Below are 22,349 nucleotides of genomic sequence, written 5' to 3'. Positions count from 1 at the left end.
CTCTTTAATTAAAGCTTTTGTTTTTGAGTAGATACAGTCAGGTGGTAATGCCGAGCCTTGTTTTCTAAGACAACACGCAGATGAACACATTGGCGTGGTATGGTTCATTGTCTCTGAGGACATACTTTGGCAGCGTCAGCGTACATCACAGTACGTTCGGTATACAGACGTTACCGAAGAGTCGAAATTTTTTGCTCTGTCTGGGCGCAGCTCCGATAAACTAGTTAGCGCAATGAACATCTGATTACTTTTTGGATAAGATTTATGAAGAGATGCCACCTGAAACTTGACCCACCTAAAAATTAAAAAAATAAATTGTGGGTTTACTAACGACACTAAACTACAACTTCGGTTATGAGGGATGCTGTAGTAGAGGACTCAGGAATAATTTTGACCACCTGGGGTTTTTACCAAGCACTTAAAGCACAGTTCACGAACGTTTTTGCATTCCATCCCATCGGAATACGGCTACTGGCGCCGGCATCCAGACATGCTTCACGCTAAAAGGCGTAAGGGGGCCCTTATAAGACAAACGTATGAAGGGCAAATGGCCTTTTTATAAAAAAAAAATCCTTAATACACTTTTGACCGCAATAACAGTGTACACAATTGCTTACGTCCCTTGACATTGTTGTCTTTTGCATCTATTCACGGCCTTTCCTAAGTATGTTAATACAGATACGAAGCCCTTGAGGTTAGTTTTGCTTCGAACGTGTTTTGTGGAGGGATCTTTTTTTTTTTTTTAATATGAATGACAGCTAGAATAACCTATCTAAATTTCTTAAACGTAATAGTAGCACATTATACGGTCATAGAGATACGATCACAAAGTCAGAATATTGGTAGAGATTTGATATCACTATAACCGTGGTTTTTATCTCTCGAATTCGTATAATAATATGCTCATCGAATTAAACACTCCACACCTAATACCACTGGCTTACAGTTGGAGCCGGAGGATCGTTACTCAGTTCGCTCCACTGCGCAGCGCATACGTTGCTTCACTGTCGTCCAGGTTCTTGCACACTTGGTCATTAGCCACGTAATATAACCCCCACAAAACACAAGTGCACATCATTCGTTCGGGTTAAATAAAAATGAGCAATATATATGACAGAGGCCCTCTAGTCAACCGATCGAAGGAATGCACTTCAGTTTCATCAATGACTCCTCGTTCCGCACAAATGTGTGCTTTTGTTTGCATGCGGAGTGTCTAGCAACCAGTGGCGTACGATTGCCTCGCTGTTTCCTGGTGGTATAACGGGGCCTAAAGTAGGGACGGTTTACCTTGGCTTGTGAAATATTTTCTCCCCTCTTTTCTGCTTTATTCCTAAGCCATTGCGCCTGTGTCCACGCTGCACTTTCTAGCTTCATTGTCCCGGCGGCGAAAGTTAATCGACAAACAGCTCTCCAGTGCATGCGAGTAGCGGCGTCCTGCATGTGAGCGACGAAGCGTAAATAGTAGCGGAGTGACGCTGGCAAAGTGACAGAAGTAGCAAGAAAACTGTCAGGCACCGTCTGTGTGTGTTCGTGAAAACAGCGCAGCCTTGCAGAAGCTACACTCTACATCAGCTCTTCAGGGAACGAATTAAAAGCACATTTTACCAGCCGCTACGTGCCGTTACAGGCCGCTACAGCACCTAGGTTACCATGCATGAACGAACACCACGTGTGCGGCGATCAGTCACCAAGCCTTTTAACGCGCATCTGAATCGTGATAGCAGGTACTGCGTCGGTAACGTTGCGCCGATTTAGGGAAGCGGGTTGCAAGTGCACGCTGCTCTTGAGTGTGTACTGTGCAGCATCTCCGCTTCTCTGTTCAAAGAGAATACGGCGTCCAAACTCGGCTGGCGGAAAAAGCCAGCCGCATAATTAACGCCACGGAATTCGCCGCTTTCGTTTCTGGCTCGCGACTCTCAGCACCGGAATTTTCGTGCGGCTTCTCAGTAACACGTACGCCGCGTTCCTTTGCTGTTTTGCTCGCATGGGCGAAAGAGGACGTAAACGCGCGCTTTTCTATTCTTCCAGTTTCATTTCGGCCTGGCCACACGCCTCTGGTGCTGCTTATCTCGTTGTTGCACTCTCGCGCACGCTTTCTCGCCTGCGATTTCGCACGTGAGCACGTTGCCACCGCTTGTGCCTTTGTTCCAAGCAGCGCCTCACGCCCTCTCCCTTTTATATATTTGGAGCCGCGCACTGTAGGGGTTAGCTGCACGCGGGAGCTTGACAGTGTTGTGTTGCAGGCCAGAAAGCCTGGCTGCTCTCGTTCCACCCGGTAGAACAGGGTCGCTGGTTATGTGCACGACGGGCCAGACTGCATACTTTCTCGTGGCTTCTGGGATAGGAAACTGCGATTAAGGCTTTCTCCGCTGTCGCATCGAAAATCTCGGATATATGCGTGCTGCTTAAACGCAGCCTTGAAACATCTCGACCGCGAGCGAACGTGAGCTTGATCGTGGAACGTCATCGCTTTGAATGCCTAAACAAGCAAAAGTTACGAGCTTTGTGAATTTATATTTATCAGCGCATCTCATGCGCTATCGGCCGCATCTGGTGTGTTGTATCGCTCAAGTTGTTTTCAAAGCGTGAAAGGCACAAGGTAATTTCGCATGAAATGGTATTGCTTTTTTGTTGTGCGTTCCAAGGTGCGTTGCATAAATTGCGCAATAACGCCACTTCAGAACGAAACCGGCCTGAATTTGTACACAGGGTGTTTCAGCTTCACGGCGTGTGCTTTTATTTCACTACGTGCGCATTTCACGGCATGTACTCTCGTCATTTGATCTATCTACGTTTTATGGCAGCAATATTCATGCGCAGTGTTGCTGCTAATAACTCTATCCGAATTATAGGCTGATCGCGATCAATGCCAACTCAAGTCTCTCGTTTCTTGGTGTGAGGATTGCCCCTGTATGGTTTTCTTCCCCACACAAAGCCTATTGTTGCAATGGTGCACGCTTTACCGGCATATCAAGCCGGTAAAGCTTGCTTTCTTTTTTTTTTTTTTTGGTGACGCATTTTTTGGCGAACACTTGCCACTTTGACAGTATCTATCTATCTATCTATCTATCTATCTATCTATCTATCTATCTATCTATCTATCTATCTATCTATCTATCTATCTATCTATCTATCTATCTATCCGCTTACGTCTTGGTGCTCTCATGGTCGTTTCGTTAACTTGGTAGGTACCAAAGTTGGCATAGTATGACAAGAGTGTATGACGAACATAAATGCTAGGTCATGACATAAATGTCAGAAATTTCATGTCATGTATAAATGTCACATGTCACATATAAATGTGTCATGTCATATTTATGACATAACACGTCATGACTGTCATGTGTGTCATGTAGGTCATGAAACAGTCGCCTATGTCTTGGTGCTCTCATGGTCGTGTCGTTAACTAGGTATGTAACTAGAATGGGTTCGGACATGGGTACTAAGTGAAGGAAACACTAAAGGATGATGGTGGAAGTCATAGTAATGAGAATGACTCAGCAAAAATGACAATGACTCAGCGAAAAAAGATGAACACCCAAAAACCAATGGAATGGGTTCGGACGTGGGCACTAAGCGAAGCGAACACTAAAGGATGATGGTGGAAGTCATAGTCATGAGCATGACTCAGGAAAATGACAATGACTCAGCGAAAAAATGATAGACACTCAAAAACCCCTGGAATGCGTATTCATACGTGGGCATTAAGTGAAGGAAACACTAACGTATGATGGCAGAAGTCATAGTCATAAGCATGACTCAGCAAAATTGACAATGATTCAGCGAAAAAAGATTAACACTCAAAAACCACTGAACTGGGTCCGGATATAAATAATAGGTCATGACATGAATGTTATTACCTATCAGAAATGTCATGACCTTTCCGTCATGCCATCGTCCCAACCTGTTTGCGCACATTTGTGCAGTCCATACCTTTGTCCATACCTGTCATGTCATGAATGTCATGACAGGCGTGTGATATAGGTCATGAAACAGTCGCCTACGTCTCGGTGCTCCCATGGTCGTTTCTTTAACTTGGTAGGCTCCCCGCACACTGCTTCGCATAACATCGATTCCCACAGGGCGTGGGATCTGCCGTATTTTTTTTTATCTACAACCTTTCTGAGTGGCCTAACTGATCATATTCTATGGAGCTAAGTACAAAGAGGCAGTCCGGAGCTAATGCTTTTTTGAGCCGCGGGCCCCAAATGTGCCGCTGCTCGTGTTCTAGCCGTACGCCTACCTGTATGTAAAAAAAAAAAAAAGCCTCATGATGCTTTGTGGCAGTATAGAGGGTGTCTCCTAGGTAGCATGCACCAAGTTATTTATTTTAATTTTTCTATGCGGATGAAGCCAACTGTATGTTCTCCCCAGCAACCTGAAGAAGCGTCCAGTATTTTTGTAATATTCCTAATTAGTTTGCAATTAATAATTAAGTAACTCTGTAATTGTTTTTCTTACGGCAGATATGTCGACACTATGTTTTCGAATACACTTTGAAAACATCAATTTACATTATATGCGGCACGCTATTTCTCGCGCGAGTCTTTTTTCCTTGTTTAAAAGGAAGCCCGTGAAATATAAAAAACAAGCCTCCACGTGCCCCACTTCTGCATAGGGCGCTTAGAAAGCTCCGCTTATACAACAATGTGAAACGACCCTAATCCTTGATTTAGGTGTCCTTAGTGGCACTCGCACCTCGGCGTTGGTGTGCTCTTGTTTAGGGCGAGAAACCGAACTCGGAGGAGCGAGCAAACGGAACTGGCGGGAAACCGGCACGCACATAGGAGCGGATGAGGGAGCGAAGAATGGCGAGGAGGGCTCGACGCGTCGCCCTCTAGCGGACGGCGCACGAAGCGCACCGTACGCGCCCCTCCGCTCCTGACGTGAGAGCAAGTAACGAGTGCCGGCGGGCAGCTGGCACGTGCGAGCGAGCGACGGAGCAGGTGCGCGTCGGGAGAGGAGAAGCGAGAGTGGAGAGAGTGACGCCACTTCTCTACTGTGTTAGGCAGGCGTTCACTCTGTGTCAGGTAGTGTGTAGCTCTAATTGGCTTGTTTTTAATTTAATTGGCAATGAGCCGATACCCCTGGTTTAAGTGTGACGTCACCGATGACGTCACTTCTCGTCTTTGAGTTTCGCAGGAACCTTTATTGATGCGGTGGGCATCTGAAGTATACGATTGTGTGCTTTGGTGTATGGAAATTAGACTTTTCTTATTGTTTCTAATTATTCCTGACACTTAATTAGTTCTTTGTTGTACTAAACCTGTGCTCTGAAGTCATATCTATCATCAACCACAAGTAGAACCATCGATATTTACCTGTTTTTATTTTTTATGATTTATTGTTAATTTCCTCCCACGTCTGTGACAAACCGGAAGTCGGTCCCTTACCGGAAGTTTCTGCGCAGTAAACAAGAATGTCACTCGGTGCTCGTGCCACTAAAAAGAAAAGGGTGTGGGGAAGAGACACTCAAAGCTGTGAGAAAAAAAAAACTCGCCGTGCGGCCAAGCCGTCACTAGTACTATTATAGGACAAGCTTGATGATGTCATTTACTAAGAAGTATTAGCGAAACCATCAGTTTTTCTTTAACTTCCTCAGAAATTTGGTCATTATGGACGCCTTTCTCACTGGTTTAGTTTTTAATAGTTATTACAGTTAGCACGAGTTAACTCGTAGGCCTGGTTTGAGCGGTGAAATAAATTTTATGCGTAAGTGGCCATTGAGCGAAATGCAGCTCCACAAACGTGAAACCTGGGGAGGTGCGAAGCATGCAGTGATGCACTGCTAATGGGCTGATACTGCCTTAAGCAATGGCTCATAACCTCGTAAACGCGGCCTCCCCATTAAGACGACAGTAAGAGAAGTGAAATTCTACGCTGGAATGATGAGCGGCAACGCAGCCAGCTGTGGAAGACGACGACGACAACGACGAACACGGAAGCGCTCGGCACGCGCTCGGCACGTGAGCACGAGCTGCTTGCTTACCGTGACGACGACAACGACGACATGAGACACCGACAGCCCGGGCGCATAAGGTGCTTCGTGCCTAAATCTTGATGCTTGGTAGCTGGGACAACATTTTTTGCCACATGCCATCATGTACGAAACTTTCTCACTGGGTGTTAGGCGCTTAGCGTAGGAGACGAAGAGGAGAGTATTTTTGGCTTGCGGCTGCACTTTGGGTCTGGGCTGTCTCTGTCTGCTTTACCCGCGACGAGATGATCAGTTATGCCGTTCAGAGAACTTGGAAAATAAAGTTTAAAAAGTTAACCAATTGGTAGATTTGCCGTGTTTGCCTGTAAAGCGTGCACCTCTGCAATAATAAGCTTTACGTGGGTAAAAAAACAACACAGGGGCAATCCGCCGAACCGAAGCGAAGGACTCAAGTTGTCATCAAGCGCGATCGGGAAAAAAATAAGCGATTGTTAATACCAACGACTATGCGCACGAATAATACTCTGAAAAAAAAACGTCGATGCATAAATGATGAGAGCGCACGTTTTGAAATGAAATGAGCAACAATGGTTACAGGTTTTAATAACTCTGACGAATCGTCTGTGACAGAAGAAACGTGTGAGGTATCAGCACAATCGATAAATATAAGAATACGTTTCCTGAAAATAAAGAATGTATAAATGAAGTCACTGTCGAGCAGCGTTTGTGTAAGATAACGTATTGTTATTTCTAAAGTACTGTTAGGCGACGGCCTTCACAAAGTGTTTTCCTCTTACATCGGTCAAATTTTGAATTTAATGGTAATAAATATATTAGATGCTAGTATTATATTCGCCTGAAGGCCTCCCAAGCTTCCAATTCGAAAAAAAAGGGGGAACAGAATCGCCTGTAGAATAAAATATAGAATATATTTCTGGTTTATAACAGCAACATATCGTGCTGCAGTATGTAATGGAGATCTTGTTAATGTCATGGACAATGCTTGGCGAACATCGAGGCGGTTATATATCCATTTATAGTCCAACATAAGTGTTCACGGTCTAGCTTGTGTCTGTGGTAGCGCCTGCGATTGGCTGTGAAACATTTTCTGGCTCGCCGAATGACTTCTCGACACGATGTGATCTGGCTCGATACACTGGCGAAGCAACTGGAACGGACAGATAAATTTGTGGGAGCGCGCTTCTATGCGTCTGGCAAGGCAATATATAGGCACCACATTTCCGTGTTTTCTCTGCACTCGGATGGAACGCGTACCAGCGGGTTGTCTGTTGTTTCCACTAGGACCCGTAGCATCTCGACGGTTGCCGCGGACGCAGCCAATGAAGGCATCCGCGGCTACAACTGCTGACGATGTTTCATCCTTTATACCGAACGCTGGCCAACGACCATATAGGAAACTCTCTGGCCCTCCTGTTGGCACTGTGGCGTCGCACGGCTGCCAGCAGATTAACGACGCTCTGGTGCGAGGTTTAGGCATGTCGCGTAATAAATGTCGTGGCGAAGGACATATGGCTCCATTCTGCGCAACATTGGGTTGCAGCTTTCTGTAGCGGCGCGCCTGCCACTAGCACTGGGAGTGCTGAGAACGTTACGTTCCGCAGGGCTGGCTTGCATGTCGGGATTGTGCAAGTACGTGTGTTCCTGCGCCATTGTGATTACCTAAACAGGCGGTGTTTTTCTTACATAACATTACAGCATGATGTAACTCCAATATCATACATGCTACTGTAACATGATTTACACGCCAAGATTAATCTAAGTACCGCCGAAGTAACCTTAAAAATTGCGGAGCAGCCGTACTGTCTGAAAGCGATCTTCTTTCACAAAATGTCTGTAATAATATTCTTGGCATTGCTAAAGAAGAAATGGCGCAGTTCTGTGCGAGTAGTCAATATATTTACAGCGATACACCCCGCAGCTTATCTGACACTTGTACAGTGTTAAGTATTTGATAGTAAAATTGTGACAATAATTTGGTGACCGTGGCACAACTGTGGGTAACCTGTGTGAACTCTGTGTCGCAGCACTGCACATGCAGACCAGACTAAGCGACTTATTTATTTCGCAACGCCTACCGTCTCATTATACGCCACTGTACACCAGCTAGAAAGGTGTAAGTGGGTTACTTAACTATGTTAGACCTATGCCAACCAAATAAGACGGGGAATTTTGGTTGTGTAACGCCTCCTGAACCACTAGGGCTGCGTTTCTCAGTTATGTAAGACCTAGTTCTCCATTTTAGGCCAATACGCCCTAATTCTGGTTGGTGATTTCGATTAGATAATGCCTGCTGATACATTTTAGGAGAATGTTCTCTAGTTGTGGCGGTTTACTTCAATTACATAGGTCATAATGTCATCTAGAGCCGCTTATTTTGGACAGGGCTATAGCAGGGAACCGCTATCGCGTTAAAGGTAAGACATTCAAATCGCGTTAAAGGTAAGACCTTTAACGCTTCAGAAAGGTAAGACATTCAAATGTGGCGTCAGTGTTGGCTTCGGTATAAGCATCGGCATCCGTGGCATCTGTGGCGGAGAGATTCATCCCGAACCACCCCTACCACACAAGCCCTCCGCGTGGCACAAGGTTTTAGTGAACAAAAATTGAATTTCAGAAAGTAAAATTTGTCAGGAAAATCGTAAGGTATGACTTAACTACAACCTACAGACTAGATAGCGTCGGATTGTAATTTGAATATACTAGAAAAAAGCCTGATAAGCAGCCAGGGATCTTCGAATGTTATCACGTTCCACTATTAAAGGCGAAGGTTAAGCGCCCTGTAATGCAGATGGTGCGCCGCTCAAGCAAGCAACGCTCACGCAACAATTTTAACGCCCCGTGTCCCAGAAAATTCGGCGTCGGCAACCGGCGTGTGATCGCGGGTAGTGGAGAAAATCATCCAACCACATGGACCGCGCAGGCTCTTCACGTGGTGCAAGGTTTCGGTGAACAAAAATTGAATTTCTCACAGTGAAATCCGTCAGAAAAATGGTAAAGTACGACTTTACCATTCGGCGTGGGATACGCCGTCGGATTGTTTACCGATCGGCGTCGGAGTGTGATTTGAATGTACGAGAAAACCTAATTCTGCTACTAGAAAACTCAAACACAAACCCCTTTTCCTGCATTTCTACCAGACTTGCGCGCGTCGGGGCAATAGCAAACAATTAATAAAATAATAAAAAAAGGTGCTAGGGCGTTCACATTTTAATATAAGACCACTTATATTGCCCCTGGAAAAACGTCTTTCACGCAATGGATTTTAGTTTAACAGTGAAGCCGACTTTAAAAGGATCGGTGTAAGCTTGGTCTTTGTAAGCTGGCTTTCCCACGTCCTGTGTTGCAGTGAATGAAGCCTACTTGCCGTATGCTAACGATGCGATGCTAAAGGCAAAGCAGCTTTTTAATTTAATGGCTAGTTCCTCTTTTGTACACTGCTGCACGGAGGTAAAATACGCATTGAAGCCTGTCGTCCACGGAAACTTGACATAGTGCCTTGGGAAGTTCGTGAGTCGTCCCGTCGACTGTAAAAATATCGTAGTGAGTGAAGTGAAAGAAGAAACCACGAAACTGAAGATGTGGTGGTGGTGGTGGTGGTGAATTGTAGCAACAGGCGGGTTTAGCCTGACCGGCAGTTGCTCCGCCCGAGCGTCTCTTACAATACCGCTGAAGGGTTTCACCATATGTCCATCAAACCAGCCTCTCTTAAAAATTCGATAAGGAGACGTGAAGTTTCTTTGCGGGCTATAACTGATCCCTCGGGAAATATAAGGTGTTGCAGGCACGCATGCGGAAGGCCCTTTCTTTGCAGATTCTTCAGGAGAGCGTTCCTTTCATCTTGGAATTTCGGGCAGGTCCACAAAAAGTCTTCAATGTCTCCTGTCTCGTCGCATGCCGTACAGCTCAGGGACTTGATTCGCCCCGTATTAAATAACCAGGCCGGTGTACTAGCAGATCCTGTCCTTATTCAATATAGAAGTGAGGCTTCCTCTCGGTGAAATCTCTTGGTTACGCGGGCATATGTGGTGCAACCCAAAGCGACCCAAAGTGATTTCGAATGTCAAATTTTTCCACCTGATTATTCTTTGGAGCCTTGACTTTGGGAGGATGATATAGCGCTGCGTATGCAAGCGCATCAGCTTTTTCGTTGCCAGAAATACCAATGTGGGAGGGAATCCACTGAAACTTTACTGTGAAGCCTTTGTTGTTGAGTTCTTTAATGAGGGCTAGTGATTTGCGTGGGAACTTGAGGGATGGCAGACCACGGTATAGCTATTGTAACGCGGCTTTTGAGTCCGTGAGGGTAACCACATTCTGCGGAGGCAAAGTCTTTAGTTTGCGCAGAGCAGAAGCTATTGCTACGCCTTCCACAACTGTCGACGAGGCTATACAGTCCAGACGGCGAGACCACGTATATCTCAGAGAGGAAATATAGAATGCAGCTGCGCAACGGTCTTTGTATACTTCGACAGAGCCATCTGCGTATACTTGGTGATTTTTTTCGGTAAGTCGTGTTCAAATGTTCCAAGACTAGTGACTTGGCTTCTGCAGATGGAATGCAGCTCTTTCACTACTATCGTCGTACACTTAAGTCGCATGTAATGTCCTCGAATGTCCAGGGCGGTTCTATCTTTTCCCTCTGTCTCGAAGAGCGCACTCCTAAGACGCGAAGCGTGTTCAGTGCTGCATAAAAATGTGAGCGCGGCCTGTTACTTGTACGTCTTAACAGGGCTATGCCGGGCGTAGACTCACTCAATCATAGTAGCTGGGTCATGAGAGTCTGGGAAGCCTGCAGTCGCAGAGGGCGTGACTTAGCTTCGTAGAGCACTTTCTTGTTCGATGCCGGCTGAGAGACTCCAGGCAAAATCGAATACCTTTTCTGTGGATGGTTTCTAAGCTATCGTATTGGCTATCTGAGGGTGACATCAGAGGAAGCTGGTACAGGATCTGACTGGTAACCAACGCTGTATGTAGCCGTAGCATCGACGTCGGTTGGTTGCTCCAGCGTATGCAGCGACTCGCTTGAGCACATGTAGCCTCTGTGACGATAACGCCACAACGTGGTCAACAATTCGGTGCCAGATTATGATGCGGTCCAAGGTAACGCCAAGAAATCGGACGTTGGTGACTAGTCGAATCTGGTATCCGTCCATATTCTGCTTCAAGCGTGTAGATTTTCTTTTCACTCCACGAAATAGTACGAATGATGATTTCTCTGCTGATAGTGATAATCCAAGCGCTGCCAAGTGGCCCTGAATGGCTTTTACTGCTCCCTGGGCTATTCGTGCAAGGCGGCGATGCTGGTTGCCGGTGACCCACATGCAGATATCATCGGCATATATAGGTATCCTCACTGGTGTTCTATAGTTTAGTATTCTTGGGAGGCTAGCCATGGCAATGTTAAACAATAATGGAGATAAAACGATCTTCTCTTCACAATGACGAAGACAAGGCCCCTTGCTGAAACGTTGACTCTGGGCTGGGGCCTACGTTGTTCGTTCACTGGTAATAGCATTATGACACTTCCAGTGATAACCAAATAAACGCTGTCGCACTTTTTGCGCAGCATTCTCTGAATTGCTCTACAAGTAACGTCCCAAGCATATCTGAAGTCATAGCTTGCGCAGGTCTGCCAGCCAGGGAGCCTTAAGACCTTTTCACTACGCCTTCGACTATATCGCGTGGTCTATCTCGATGCGACGCAACTTTTCTGTGTCGCTTGTGGCTCGACATCGCTTTTACATCTTCTACTGTTATCGCATCGGTGTGATGGGCAGTGGCTTGTGCAACATTCGTGATTGCGACGAGACCATAATACGTACTCCTATTCACTGCCCTTCTTCTGATGATGAAAAATCAAAGCCCCTTTCTTAAAGAAAGATGGTTGATCGCGAAGCTTTCTCCCATGAAACTGAAGCCAACGACCACGCAACGAACCCAAGAAATGCTGAGCGACCCTATGCGATACGCATGACTGTGATTTGATTAATTGTTTAGTAACTAGTTTTTGAACGTGGAAGTTGAATGAAGACACATTTCGTTATGTTGCATAGCCTTTATTTTAGATCATGGAGCCGTTGATTACATGCACGCACTCACATTTTCACGGACTGCATGCCGTTGCCGATACACGGGATCGGCCTTACGGGCGCGATCACGCTCGCGCTTACGTTCGCGTACAGCAGCCTCTTCTACCGTGCGCTGCACCCGCGGCCTACCCATGGTGACGGCCGATAATGCATTGCGTGACGCGCGTAATGCAATGCAGACACGGTAATGCAGACACGGCAATGCAGACACGGTAAATATACCTGGTAGCGAAGCTTACATAGAAGCCCATACGTTCAAAACATGGCGGCTTATCGGCGGTTCATAGGGCTTAGCGCCATGTGTGTGAGGAGGGAAAAGAAAAAAGATTGTGACGTCATATCTGTTAAAAACAGAAGTGACATCATTTTGTTCTCAAAGGAGCGAAATTTGTTTTCGGAGGCCTGCGATTAGAGCTGTATTCAAATGCCCCGCCATTCGACTTGATGGGCGTTTCGAGCTTTCAGCGCGGAAAGCGATGCAGGAAAAGGTTAGCCGTACGAGTGTCGAAATCGCATCGCGGCACAGAACATACTTTCTTTGGAGGCCGACGAACGCTTTGGGCGTGGAGTCCTCGTCCTTTAGTCAGACGCCAATCCCGTTGGCCAGCGCTGTCGCACGAAGACAACTAAAGTAAACAAGTGTCTGGTGGTCGCAACTCACTACTTTTGACTGCACAGGTTAAGAAACAATGAAACTACCCACGGCACCAAATTCAGACAAACATCGACAAGCAAAACAACACAACATGTGAGGGGGGCGTATTGTAACAGGTGAACTTAGGGAGCCTACATGCAACGCCGTTGCGTTGCATGTAGGCTCCCTAGGTAAACTTTACGAGCGCGCCTTTTTGCACACTCCAAGAGCTGCATTGCATTGCAAGGGATAACGCCCGCCGCTATTGATGGGTGCTCGTACGGTGGGCGCTGAAAAAAAGGTATTTATTGATAATGATCAAGTAAAATAGAGTTGTCTTTTCTTTTCTCGCCATGCGTATACAAAATTCATTAGGAATATTATTTTCGTTTAATGAATCTAACTGTGTCTCATTTTGATTAAAAAAATTGTCGCAGTTTCACCCGAAAGGCGAAGCATCAATTGCGATAGCAAATTAGTAGAGAGCTATACGGAGTAAGGATAGTAGTTTTTATCAGCTGTATAAGCTTCGACATGCAGCAGCACCAGCAACGCGCAGAACTGTTGTCGACGCCGTCGCCGTTTTGCCTGAGTTCGCACTGGGGAGTCTCCATGCAACGCCGTTCGCACCGAACGCGCGCGGCGTGGCTGACTGTTGCCGGTGCCTCTGGGGGTGGCTCGGAGCTTTTCGACGAGATCAGAATGGAACACTCGTCGAGCAGCGTCGGAAATCTTACCCACCTTCTCGCCTCGCAACGTTTTATTGCGATAGCAATTATATGGACACTCAAAAGCAGATTTCTGCCGTCGGCGTCGCCGTCGCCGTCGCCGTCGCCGTGAGGTTCCGTATGACGTCATTTGGAGAAGAAATCGTCGCCGCGCGCCGAACGCTGTATTTGCGAATGAAAGGGCGCGAGGGGCGCGTCTTTCACGGGGAGTGAACGCACGGCGGAGAACAAACGCGCGTTCTGCGCCGTGCTCGCTTAAGGGCTGCAGAAGTAGGCGTCTCTTTTCTCCTTTACAATCACCATATATGTAGAGCAAACGTGCCTTCTTCCGACGCGCGAGAGGCCGTGGGGGAGGGGGAGGGAAGGGAGGCGACGTTTAGCTGCGGCATGAAGTGCCTATTTATATCAGAGGCTCCGGCAACAGTCACCAACGCCGCACGCATTTTGAGCGAACGCGGGCAAAACGCCGATGGCGTCGACAACAGTTCTGCGTGTTGCCGATGCTGCTGCATGTCCAAGTTTATACAGCTGATAAAGCTAATATCATTACTCCGTATAGCTCTCTACAAGTTTGCTATCGCAATTGATGCTTCGCCTTTCAGGTGAAACTGCGACAACTTTTTTATATAAATATTCATTTGGTGCCGCAGCTACACGTCCGTTATGTTCAGTTTGGCGTTGTCACTAATGAACTTTTCTCAGTAAATTGTAACGTATATGACGTCACTGCCTCCAAATATTTGAATGACTGATATTTGAGCACACGTAATTTGCTGCTTGAATACTTGAAAAGCCTGTTCAGTAATAGCTGCTGCATTTACTTAGTTACATTTAGCAACGTTATATCCGCTGGCTTGTTTTCTTTTTCCTTCATGTAAGTAGTGGGCAAATGTTTATGCTGCTTTAAATGCTTCTACTTCAGATTTTGAGCAATATGACGACCCCTTATTCTCGTGCTTAGCATCGAAAAAAAAAACAAAAACAAAAAGGTTTAAACCTGTTATGAAGAAAACGGTGCGAAAATGGGACAAGAAAGAAAACACTGATGCAGGGCTGACTACGAAATGTGTTTATTGCGCTGGAAGCAATATATGTTTCCGCTCACCAACTAGCTTACTTTTGTATCCTAGTAAGTGTACTGACTGTTAAGTTTCTACATCACCAATAGAAAGTTAAATTTTTACATCGAGTTAACTTGACTTTTTCTGGCCCACAGGGTATGACGCATCTGTAACTCTGGAAGAAAAAATATTTTTTATACAAACTCCTCACTCGCGTAAGTTTACAGGTCATACTTGAAATAGAAACTGGTCTGTGAATCATAAAAAAAGAAAACCTTTAAAGGACTACGTGGCTGCAGCACTACAATAGCGCCTAAAATGGATGTTCGAAACAACCGCAAAAGAAATGCAGCCATTTCCCTGCGTTGATAAGTTTTGTTTCAGCTTAATGGTGGGCATTGGTGGGAAACGGTGCCGTCATTTGTGTTTGGGCAACAGCATCACTGCGCACTATTTACATCTTTATCGTCCGCAGCTACCCTGAAACATCGTAAAACTCCACGAGGGGAAACTTTTCTCTTGCAGATATTGTAAATTGAGAAAAATGCTGCTGCCTTTGTTGTGCCTGCACAACACTATGGCAAGTCGTTGAGACAATCTTTTTATTTTGTTTTTGCTAATGCGAAATTTACGACTACACTATGGCGCGCTTTAGGCACATTACTGTGAGATACCCTCTGGCACAAAAATAATTTAGAATGAAGCACGTTCTTCCTGTTAACTACTTTTCCTCGTAGAGGGAAGCAAAGCGTTTGATGATTCACGTACGGCAGCGGGTCTTTGGCTGCTCACCACCGTTACCAAGCTGCGTTACTTCTCTTACAAAAAGCCGTTTTAGGGCCACTTTCTATGGCCATCGTGGATTCTGTAAGAGAGTAAGCGAAGATATACCTAACTTTTAACCTTGTAGCACCCGCCACGGTCGGAAAACATTCATATTTTGAGACGTATTTTGGTGCTGTGCTTCTTCCACGGGTCGTTTTTTCGAAGCCGTGAATCATGCTACACCTATACACTCTTTCGGCTTCTGCTTATTAACAGTTACCTCTGTCCTTGAGAAATTTAGCCTCGGTATGTGCGTTTCGAAACTCCAAGCGTTGCGTCCTCACATTTCGTGGCTCAGTAGCGTAGAGTTATGCAGTCTTGAATTAACGTGAATGCGTTGCCTTTATCGTAGGAGAAAGCCGGTTCCATTAAACACTGTGAAATTCCTTCTTACTAGCGCGCCTGCAAAGGCGTGCCGCTCTGCTGCGTTGCAGTTGCTGGGAAAGCATTACGTCATTTCGTCTTCTTGAGAACGCATAATAATCCACGCTCGCCTCAGTATGTGCACGCGCCGTTTTCTCGTCTTTACGCACTGGCAACGAAGTTAATGCAGGCGTTTATATTGCTACGTGACGCGCGAAAATGAAAATAGCGGCCACTGCATGAAGACGACGACGTTCCTTGTTTTACGTGAGCTGGCTTCTCCCTTGGCCAGGTGCTAGCCATACTTGTATATACGACATTTAAATAGTTTCTTGCCTACTTCCACGTAACAATATTAATATGTAGCGTTTATAATAGTGATACATCTATTTATCTCTTCGGCAGTGAATTTGATTCATTCGGCCATATACTGTGATAGGTGGTTTAGCGCTGTGACTCAGCACATGTACAGGGTCGACCACATCTAAGGTGAACACCTCATTAGTATTCAAGTCGGTAAAACTATAGCGTTTATTCTACTTCGCGAGAGAAATGTTCGGTATACGATGTGTAATCATGGTGTCGATTAACACAATAATGATTTTTCAAATTATGTACTGAAAATCAGCTTCTATGATGTCTTGAATACTAATGAGGTGTTCACTTTAGATGTGGTCGACCCTGTACATGCATGTGTAATCTATGTCATACTTCGACCTGCGAATGAATTAATTCATCTCTAGCGCCTGTCCCCTCCCTGTCTATACTATCGTGTCTTATCGCTGCGTTAGCATGCACGGCGTAGACTGACGATTCCTCCTCACAATCGCACCTCTTTGTCTGCGCAGCCATCCCGCAGCTTTACGCAGCCGTGGGCGGCAAGGTGTCCCTGCCATGCAACACGAGCATTCCCGCGGGCGGCGACGGCGTGTCGCTGATCCTGTGGTATCACGGCGACTACGGCATTCCCATCTACAGCCTCGACGCCCGCGACCAGCCCCTGAGCAAGGCACGACACTTCCCGGGCCAGGACCTGGGTACGCGTGCGTACCTGGACGTCAGCTCGAAGCCGCCTACGCTCAACATCGACCCGGTGCTCGAGAGCGACGCCGGCGAGTACCGCTGCCGGGTCGACTACAGCAGGCAGCGAACGCAGCACAGGAACGTCAACCTCACGGTCATCGGTGCGTGTCTCGTTTGTCTTTGCACGGGGCGTCGCGCCACGAACTGTACCGTTTGCGGGGGTTTTTGGTCCGAGAGACAGAGAATAAGAGATGAAAGAGGTTAAGCAGAATTACTGTCCCCGTTGGCTGCTCTGCAATGGGGTATGGGGGAAGGGTAGAAATTATGATGAGAAAAAAAAAGCGAATATATGAAGAGAATCTGTCCGCACAAACACAATGAAGGCAACTGACGACAACTATAGTTTTTCATCCAGTCCCGACGATCTTAAAGAAAAGCACACTAGCGCTTTTAGAGCAAATCGGGCTGACGTCGGCTGCGGCCAGGGTCTAAGAATTCTGTATTCCATAAAGGGGCGGTTGGTGAAGCTTGTCGAGCGTATTGCAGAGCACATTTATTTGTGTACATAAGCGAGGACAATCACACAGAAGGTGCGCAGTCGTCTCATTGCACCCACGAACTTCATATTCAGGATTTCTGTTCATTTCGATTAGGAAGGAGTATAGGCATTAGTGAATGCTACTCGAAGCCACAGATGACAATGAGGGTTACCTTCCGTCGTGTAAACTGTGTGGAAGCCAGAGCTTTAGATGGAGATCCAGGAATCAAAGGCACTGGTTTCGTAAAGTCTGCCGAATTCCAGAGTTTAGGTATGATGTCATATATTTACAAATCGGCTTAACCTCAAATGATGGCTTAAGCGTTCTTTATAGTCCTTGTATTGCTTCTGTAAAGGTTTGCCACTCTTGAATTTGAAACCCATCGGGTTATTTATTCACAATAAGGCATGGAAAATGAGCGCGGGTAACAGAAACGGTGTATTATGTTTCAATTGTTTTCGAGTTTCGAGTTTGTTTCAAGTCAACCTGTTTCATGTTTTGTGTAGCAAGACAGAGCGGAGAAGCACCGGCAATGTACAGCCAATTACCCCCAGTCGCAACTTTGGTAGAAAGATGCGCTGCTTTAAGTGTGCGAATGCATTTACGCAGAAGGAGCCGCCTGCTTGTTTCGCGCCTGCAGCAGGCATTTAACGGACACATCCTGCCTCATGTCCAGGAATTCTGGACGTTGCTTTTTCGCCATTCTGTAGATCTTCACGGCAATGCACAAGCGTAACTGAATGGTCAAAATGATTAGAAAATTATATTTGAGAATATCGGCCGAGTGTCGACAGTTTCCACTGATAGTTTCCACTGACAGTTACGGAATGTATAGTTGGAACATTGGTGCTGCGTTATAGCAGTGTTTTGGTAAAGGTGGGCGGCGAAGTCACGCGACAGGAGAAAATCGTTTTGCATCCTCACGGAAGAGGGCCATCGATTTGAAGAAGCGCCAAATTTAAACCGTAAAGCGATTTCTTACAGCTGGCGTTGGACCGGTAATGGCAGAGCAGAGTAAATCAGTTTGCTTGCAATTGCAGGTTTTTGAGAGGCAGCAGGGAAGGAGAGATAGTGTGAATGCGTTTGCACCTCTTGAGCATGCGTGCGTGTGTACTTTGCATTTGCGTGTTCGTAAGTGCGTGTATGCGTGTGTGAGCCTGCACACGTGTGTGTATGCATGCATTTGCGCGCGCGTGCGTGTGTAGGCTGTGTTAGTGTATGGGTGCATGTGCGTGTATGTGCATTTGTGTGCGTGCATTTACCATTTCTGGGTGCGCTTACGTGCGTGCCCGCGTGCATGCATGGACGCGTGTGATTGCGTACGTGTGCGAACGTTTGCGTTCGTGTTTTAGCATACATGCATGTGAACGTGTGCGTGTGTGCGTGTAGGCGTGTATCAGTGAGTGAGCATTTCCCTGCTTACACCTACTCTCGGAGACAAATGGGATATAGAGTTTATTTAAACCCATATTTAAATCCACGAGACAAGCACGAATGACACTCAACGCATTGCATTATCTCTTTCTGAAAGCGTAACCGACGAAACAAAAACAAACAAACAAAAAAAAAACGAAGCAACCCTCGTTCCACGAAATGAACCCGTATTTCGCGTGAGCGACTTTCTCTTAATTTGCCGTCATATTTTACTACTTATTCTCGTATTGTCTATTTAATCGTTTATCTTATTGTTCCTCTAATTATTTCTCTTATTTTTCAGTCCACTTCAAGACAGCACAATTATGTGCATCATTTAGTGAATATATTATTTCCCATCACATTCACTCATTCCGCGCCGCGCTACCAGTGCGAGTTGGCAACGCGCCGGCTGTGCCGATGACGTCATTCTCAGCGCCGCTCGCCTTTTCTTATCTAGGTCAGCCATCGTCTGCCGTGACAGCTGCGCCACTGACCTCATTCTTGGCACTGTGCCAACTTTTATCGCCGAGCTTCGTACAACCGCATCGCGAATCTTCAAAGTTGGGGCATATACGCTCACGCGATAGAGAAGCACCTGTGACGTCAATACCGCCTGCCTGGATTTCGTCACGATTGCACCATAACCATCAGCACGGCCCCGTGAGGAGCTGCTAAGCGGTTCACTTTCGTTATCTTCCTTGCCTCGACGGCAGCGCAATGATTTCAGGCCAGTGACGCGCTAAATATGCACCATCATTTCGTCGTGCATTGCTTCTGCGACCAAGCAGGCTTTCGGCGGGACACGTTCGCTGCTATATTGGCGTTTAAGCTTTATACTGCTTGCCTATGATAAGCAACATGAATAAAAATCGAAAGCGGACTTGACGCAAGGAACATGCTCATGGTGCCGTTTCATTGATAACAATATCACAAAAGACTGGTCGCGGTCAGGTCGACCTTACAGACGATTTTTTCCGTGTCAGTTACTCTTTCAGAGAGCGTTTAGTGGCAAAATGGTTGTTCGCGTAGCGCTTACAGAAACGTATTCAATAAAAATTTCTTCACTCAGCAAGATGATCTCGAGGATGAGCTACAAACTACTCATTTGCTTTAGCCACCTAAGGTCAATCATTGAAAAGTTATTTAACGTAGCTTCCTAAATTACGCACAGAACTGCTCAACTTACTCCGTATCCAGAGGTCACCATCCGAACACTCGAAAGAAAACAATAATGTAAGCAAGATTTACATTGGTCTATTTTTTTATTTGGTGGTGTTAAACAAAACACCGCCGGAATATCCATGGTGCAGCTTGCTTCTGATAAAATAGGTGCGAACGCTTGGACAAGTTTTCTTGACGCAAAAGAATTTAATAAACTTAAACGCATGTGCCCAACCGTGCACTTCTGCATTTACAATGGATTCTCCTCCATCGTACAAGAAGCACCTAAGCGCTATAGTACATCACACAAGGTGCGCGAGAACGTTGCTTGCGCTCCCGATTAGATTTCTGAACCTTGGAGGCATCAGGCTTGGTTTCCGGGCTTCATCAGGAATAAGAATAGCTGCCCGCGGGAAAGCAGTGGATACACTTCAATTCTTTGTAACTAATGGGGCCGCGCGAATATGTGCGTTAGAACAAGTGGTGAAATTTTAGAATGAGTGCTTTGTGGCATATATTTTGGCGGTCTAATGTTACGACGCAGGGAAGAAAATACCGCGATGTTGTGACACCTAATGCCGGCACACGTACAGTTGCCTGAAATATGAGTTCCAAGACAGTGCCCGCGGTGGAAGCGGCCTTCAGACTACACGACTACGCGGACACACGAAATTTGGTTTAATAAATACCAGTAATCGGCAAGTGCCGAGTTATTCAATTTTTGGTATGTCAGCGCCGCTGTGCAGTCTTGGGTGCCCCTTCTGCCGCGCATACCATGTTTCAGCTAATATTTAAAGCGCCTTTACTACATTCTTTTCTTTTTTTTTGGTTAGCTATTTTTAGCGTCTAACCACTGTCTAACTACTGTTACCAAATCAGGTTCATGAATTGAATTTGGCCCAAGAAAACCGGTACAGGCTTTCACACTTACTTTATAAAAAGCGCACTGCGCCATCAATATGTCGACTGTGTTTAACTACGCCAAATAACAAAATTATACCGATATAAATCTTGAGGACATTATTTTATCATTCGAGTGTTCACATTGGTAACATCCTGATACGGAGTAAGTTGAGAATTTGTGTGCGTAATAATTAATCTTAGGCATCTAAGGCGAATGAGTAGTGTGGAGCCCGTCCTTGAAAGGATCTATCTCAGCAAGAAACACATACACATACACACACGCACACGCACACGCATGCACACACGCACAAAAATGTACACACGCACACACACGGCCGTGCACGCTTGCGCAAACGTGCATACGCTCGCATACGCATACACGCACTCGCGTGCGCGCCGATGCAAATATGGCGACACAAACACGCGCGCACACGCTCATGCAAGTACACACGCACACACACTCAATATGTGCACATGCATATAAACCCTATCACGCTCCCTCCTGCCTCACAAAAACCTGCGCGTGCAAACCGACTGAATAACACTCGCTCTTTCATTAGCGTTCTAACGGCAGCTATAATAATAAATCACTTACGGTTTCAATTCGGCGCTTTTTCAAGTCAATGGCCCTCTTCCAGTACAATGCAAAACAGTTTGCTCCTGTCATGTGACTTCGCCGCCCATCCCTCATCAAAGCATTGCTTTAACGTAGCACCAGTGTTGCGACATGCGTGCCATAAATGCACATGTTGTTAGAAGCGACTACCCTCTCAGCGCAGTCAATTGACACTTGTTGATTGTCGGCCGATATTTTGAAATATAATTGTCTACACATTTGACCCATTCAGTTACGCTTGCGCATTGCCGTGAAGTTCCACAATATGACGCAGAGGTAATGTCCAGAATTCCTGGGAATGTGTGCTTTGCTGACAGAGCACTTATGCTTCTTTAAGGCCGACGCCGCAATGTCTCGATGTCTCGCAACGCATGAGTCTATAAGTAGTAGAACTGTCTTCCTGATGGCAAAAATGTGTATTATAAGTGCCTCAGCATTTCATAACAATGAAGCAAAGGAGGAGCTGCCATATACTTTCGGAGCGTTAAATTTTTTGTCGCACAAAAATTACGGTTGGCAGTTGCGACTGATGACAAAACTTGGAGCTTTAGTTTTATATCTGTTTTCTGAGAAAGCGAGGAAAAAAGAAAACATAAAGGACAGTTCATCGTGCTGCTGTCATATTACTTCTACTTTCTACCAAGAGCGAAATTCTTACTTTTCGTTGTCGCGAACTTTTACGGCGCAGATATATCAAGCCATCTGCGTCACTACACCCGGATTTTTGAGCCCGCTTGTTTCTCATCAGCCATCTTGCTACTGCTCCCGCCGTTCGTTCAGCTGCGGATCATTTGGCAGCAACGCATATTCAGCTCGAAATAACACGAGCTCACCCCTCGAACCCGCGTGACGCTGAAATCAGAACACAGGCAGTGCGCTTCTCATTCTTCAGGGCAAGTCGTCGCGGCACTCGAAATATTCGCGAGCCAAGGCAGATTCTTTTCCCCGAGGGAACTCCCGTCAAGACGGCACCATAATGGCTGAATCGCCACGTCTAGCTGTGCGAGTGTTGAAGGGTAGAGGGGGGAGGAG

The 22,349-nt window shown here is 46.1% G+C and overlaps 1 protein-coding gene across 9 annotated transcripts in view; it reads left to right on the top strand.

Moving 5' to 3' along the window:
- LOC119456398 (irregular chiasm C-roughest protein-like) overlaps positions 1 to 22,349 on the top strand; it is an 812,164-nt gene that overhangs the window by 749,778 nt on the left and 40,037 nt on the right. For all 9 annotated transcript variants that reach the window (XM_049669811.1, XM_049669813.1, XM_049669810.1 and 6 more), the window contains one exon: positions 16,508 to 16,843. In XM_049669811.1, the coding sequence (XP_049525768.1) occupies positions 16,508 to 16,843 (336 nt within the window). The remainder of the gene's footprint in view (positions 1 to 16,507; positions 16,844 to 22,349) is intronic.

Source organism: Dermacentor silvarum, chromosome 6, assembly GCF_013339745.2.
Source record: "Dermacentor silvarum isolate Dsil-2018 chromosome 6, BIME_Dsil_1.4, whole genome shotgun sequence".
Taxonomy (NCBI): Eukaryota; Metazoa; Arthropoda; class Arachnida; order Ixodida; family Ixodidae; genus Dermacentor; species Dermacentor silvarum.
This window is presented reverse-complemented; position numbering and strand designations above follow the sequence as displayed.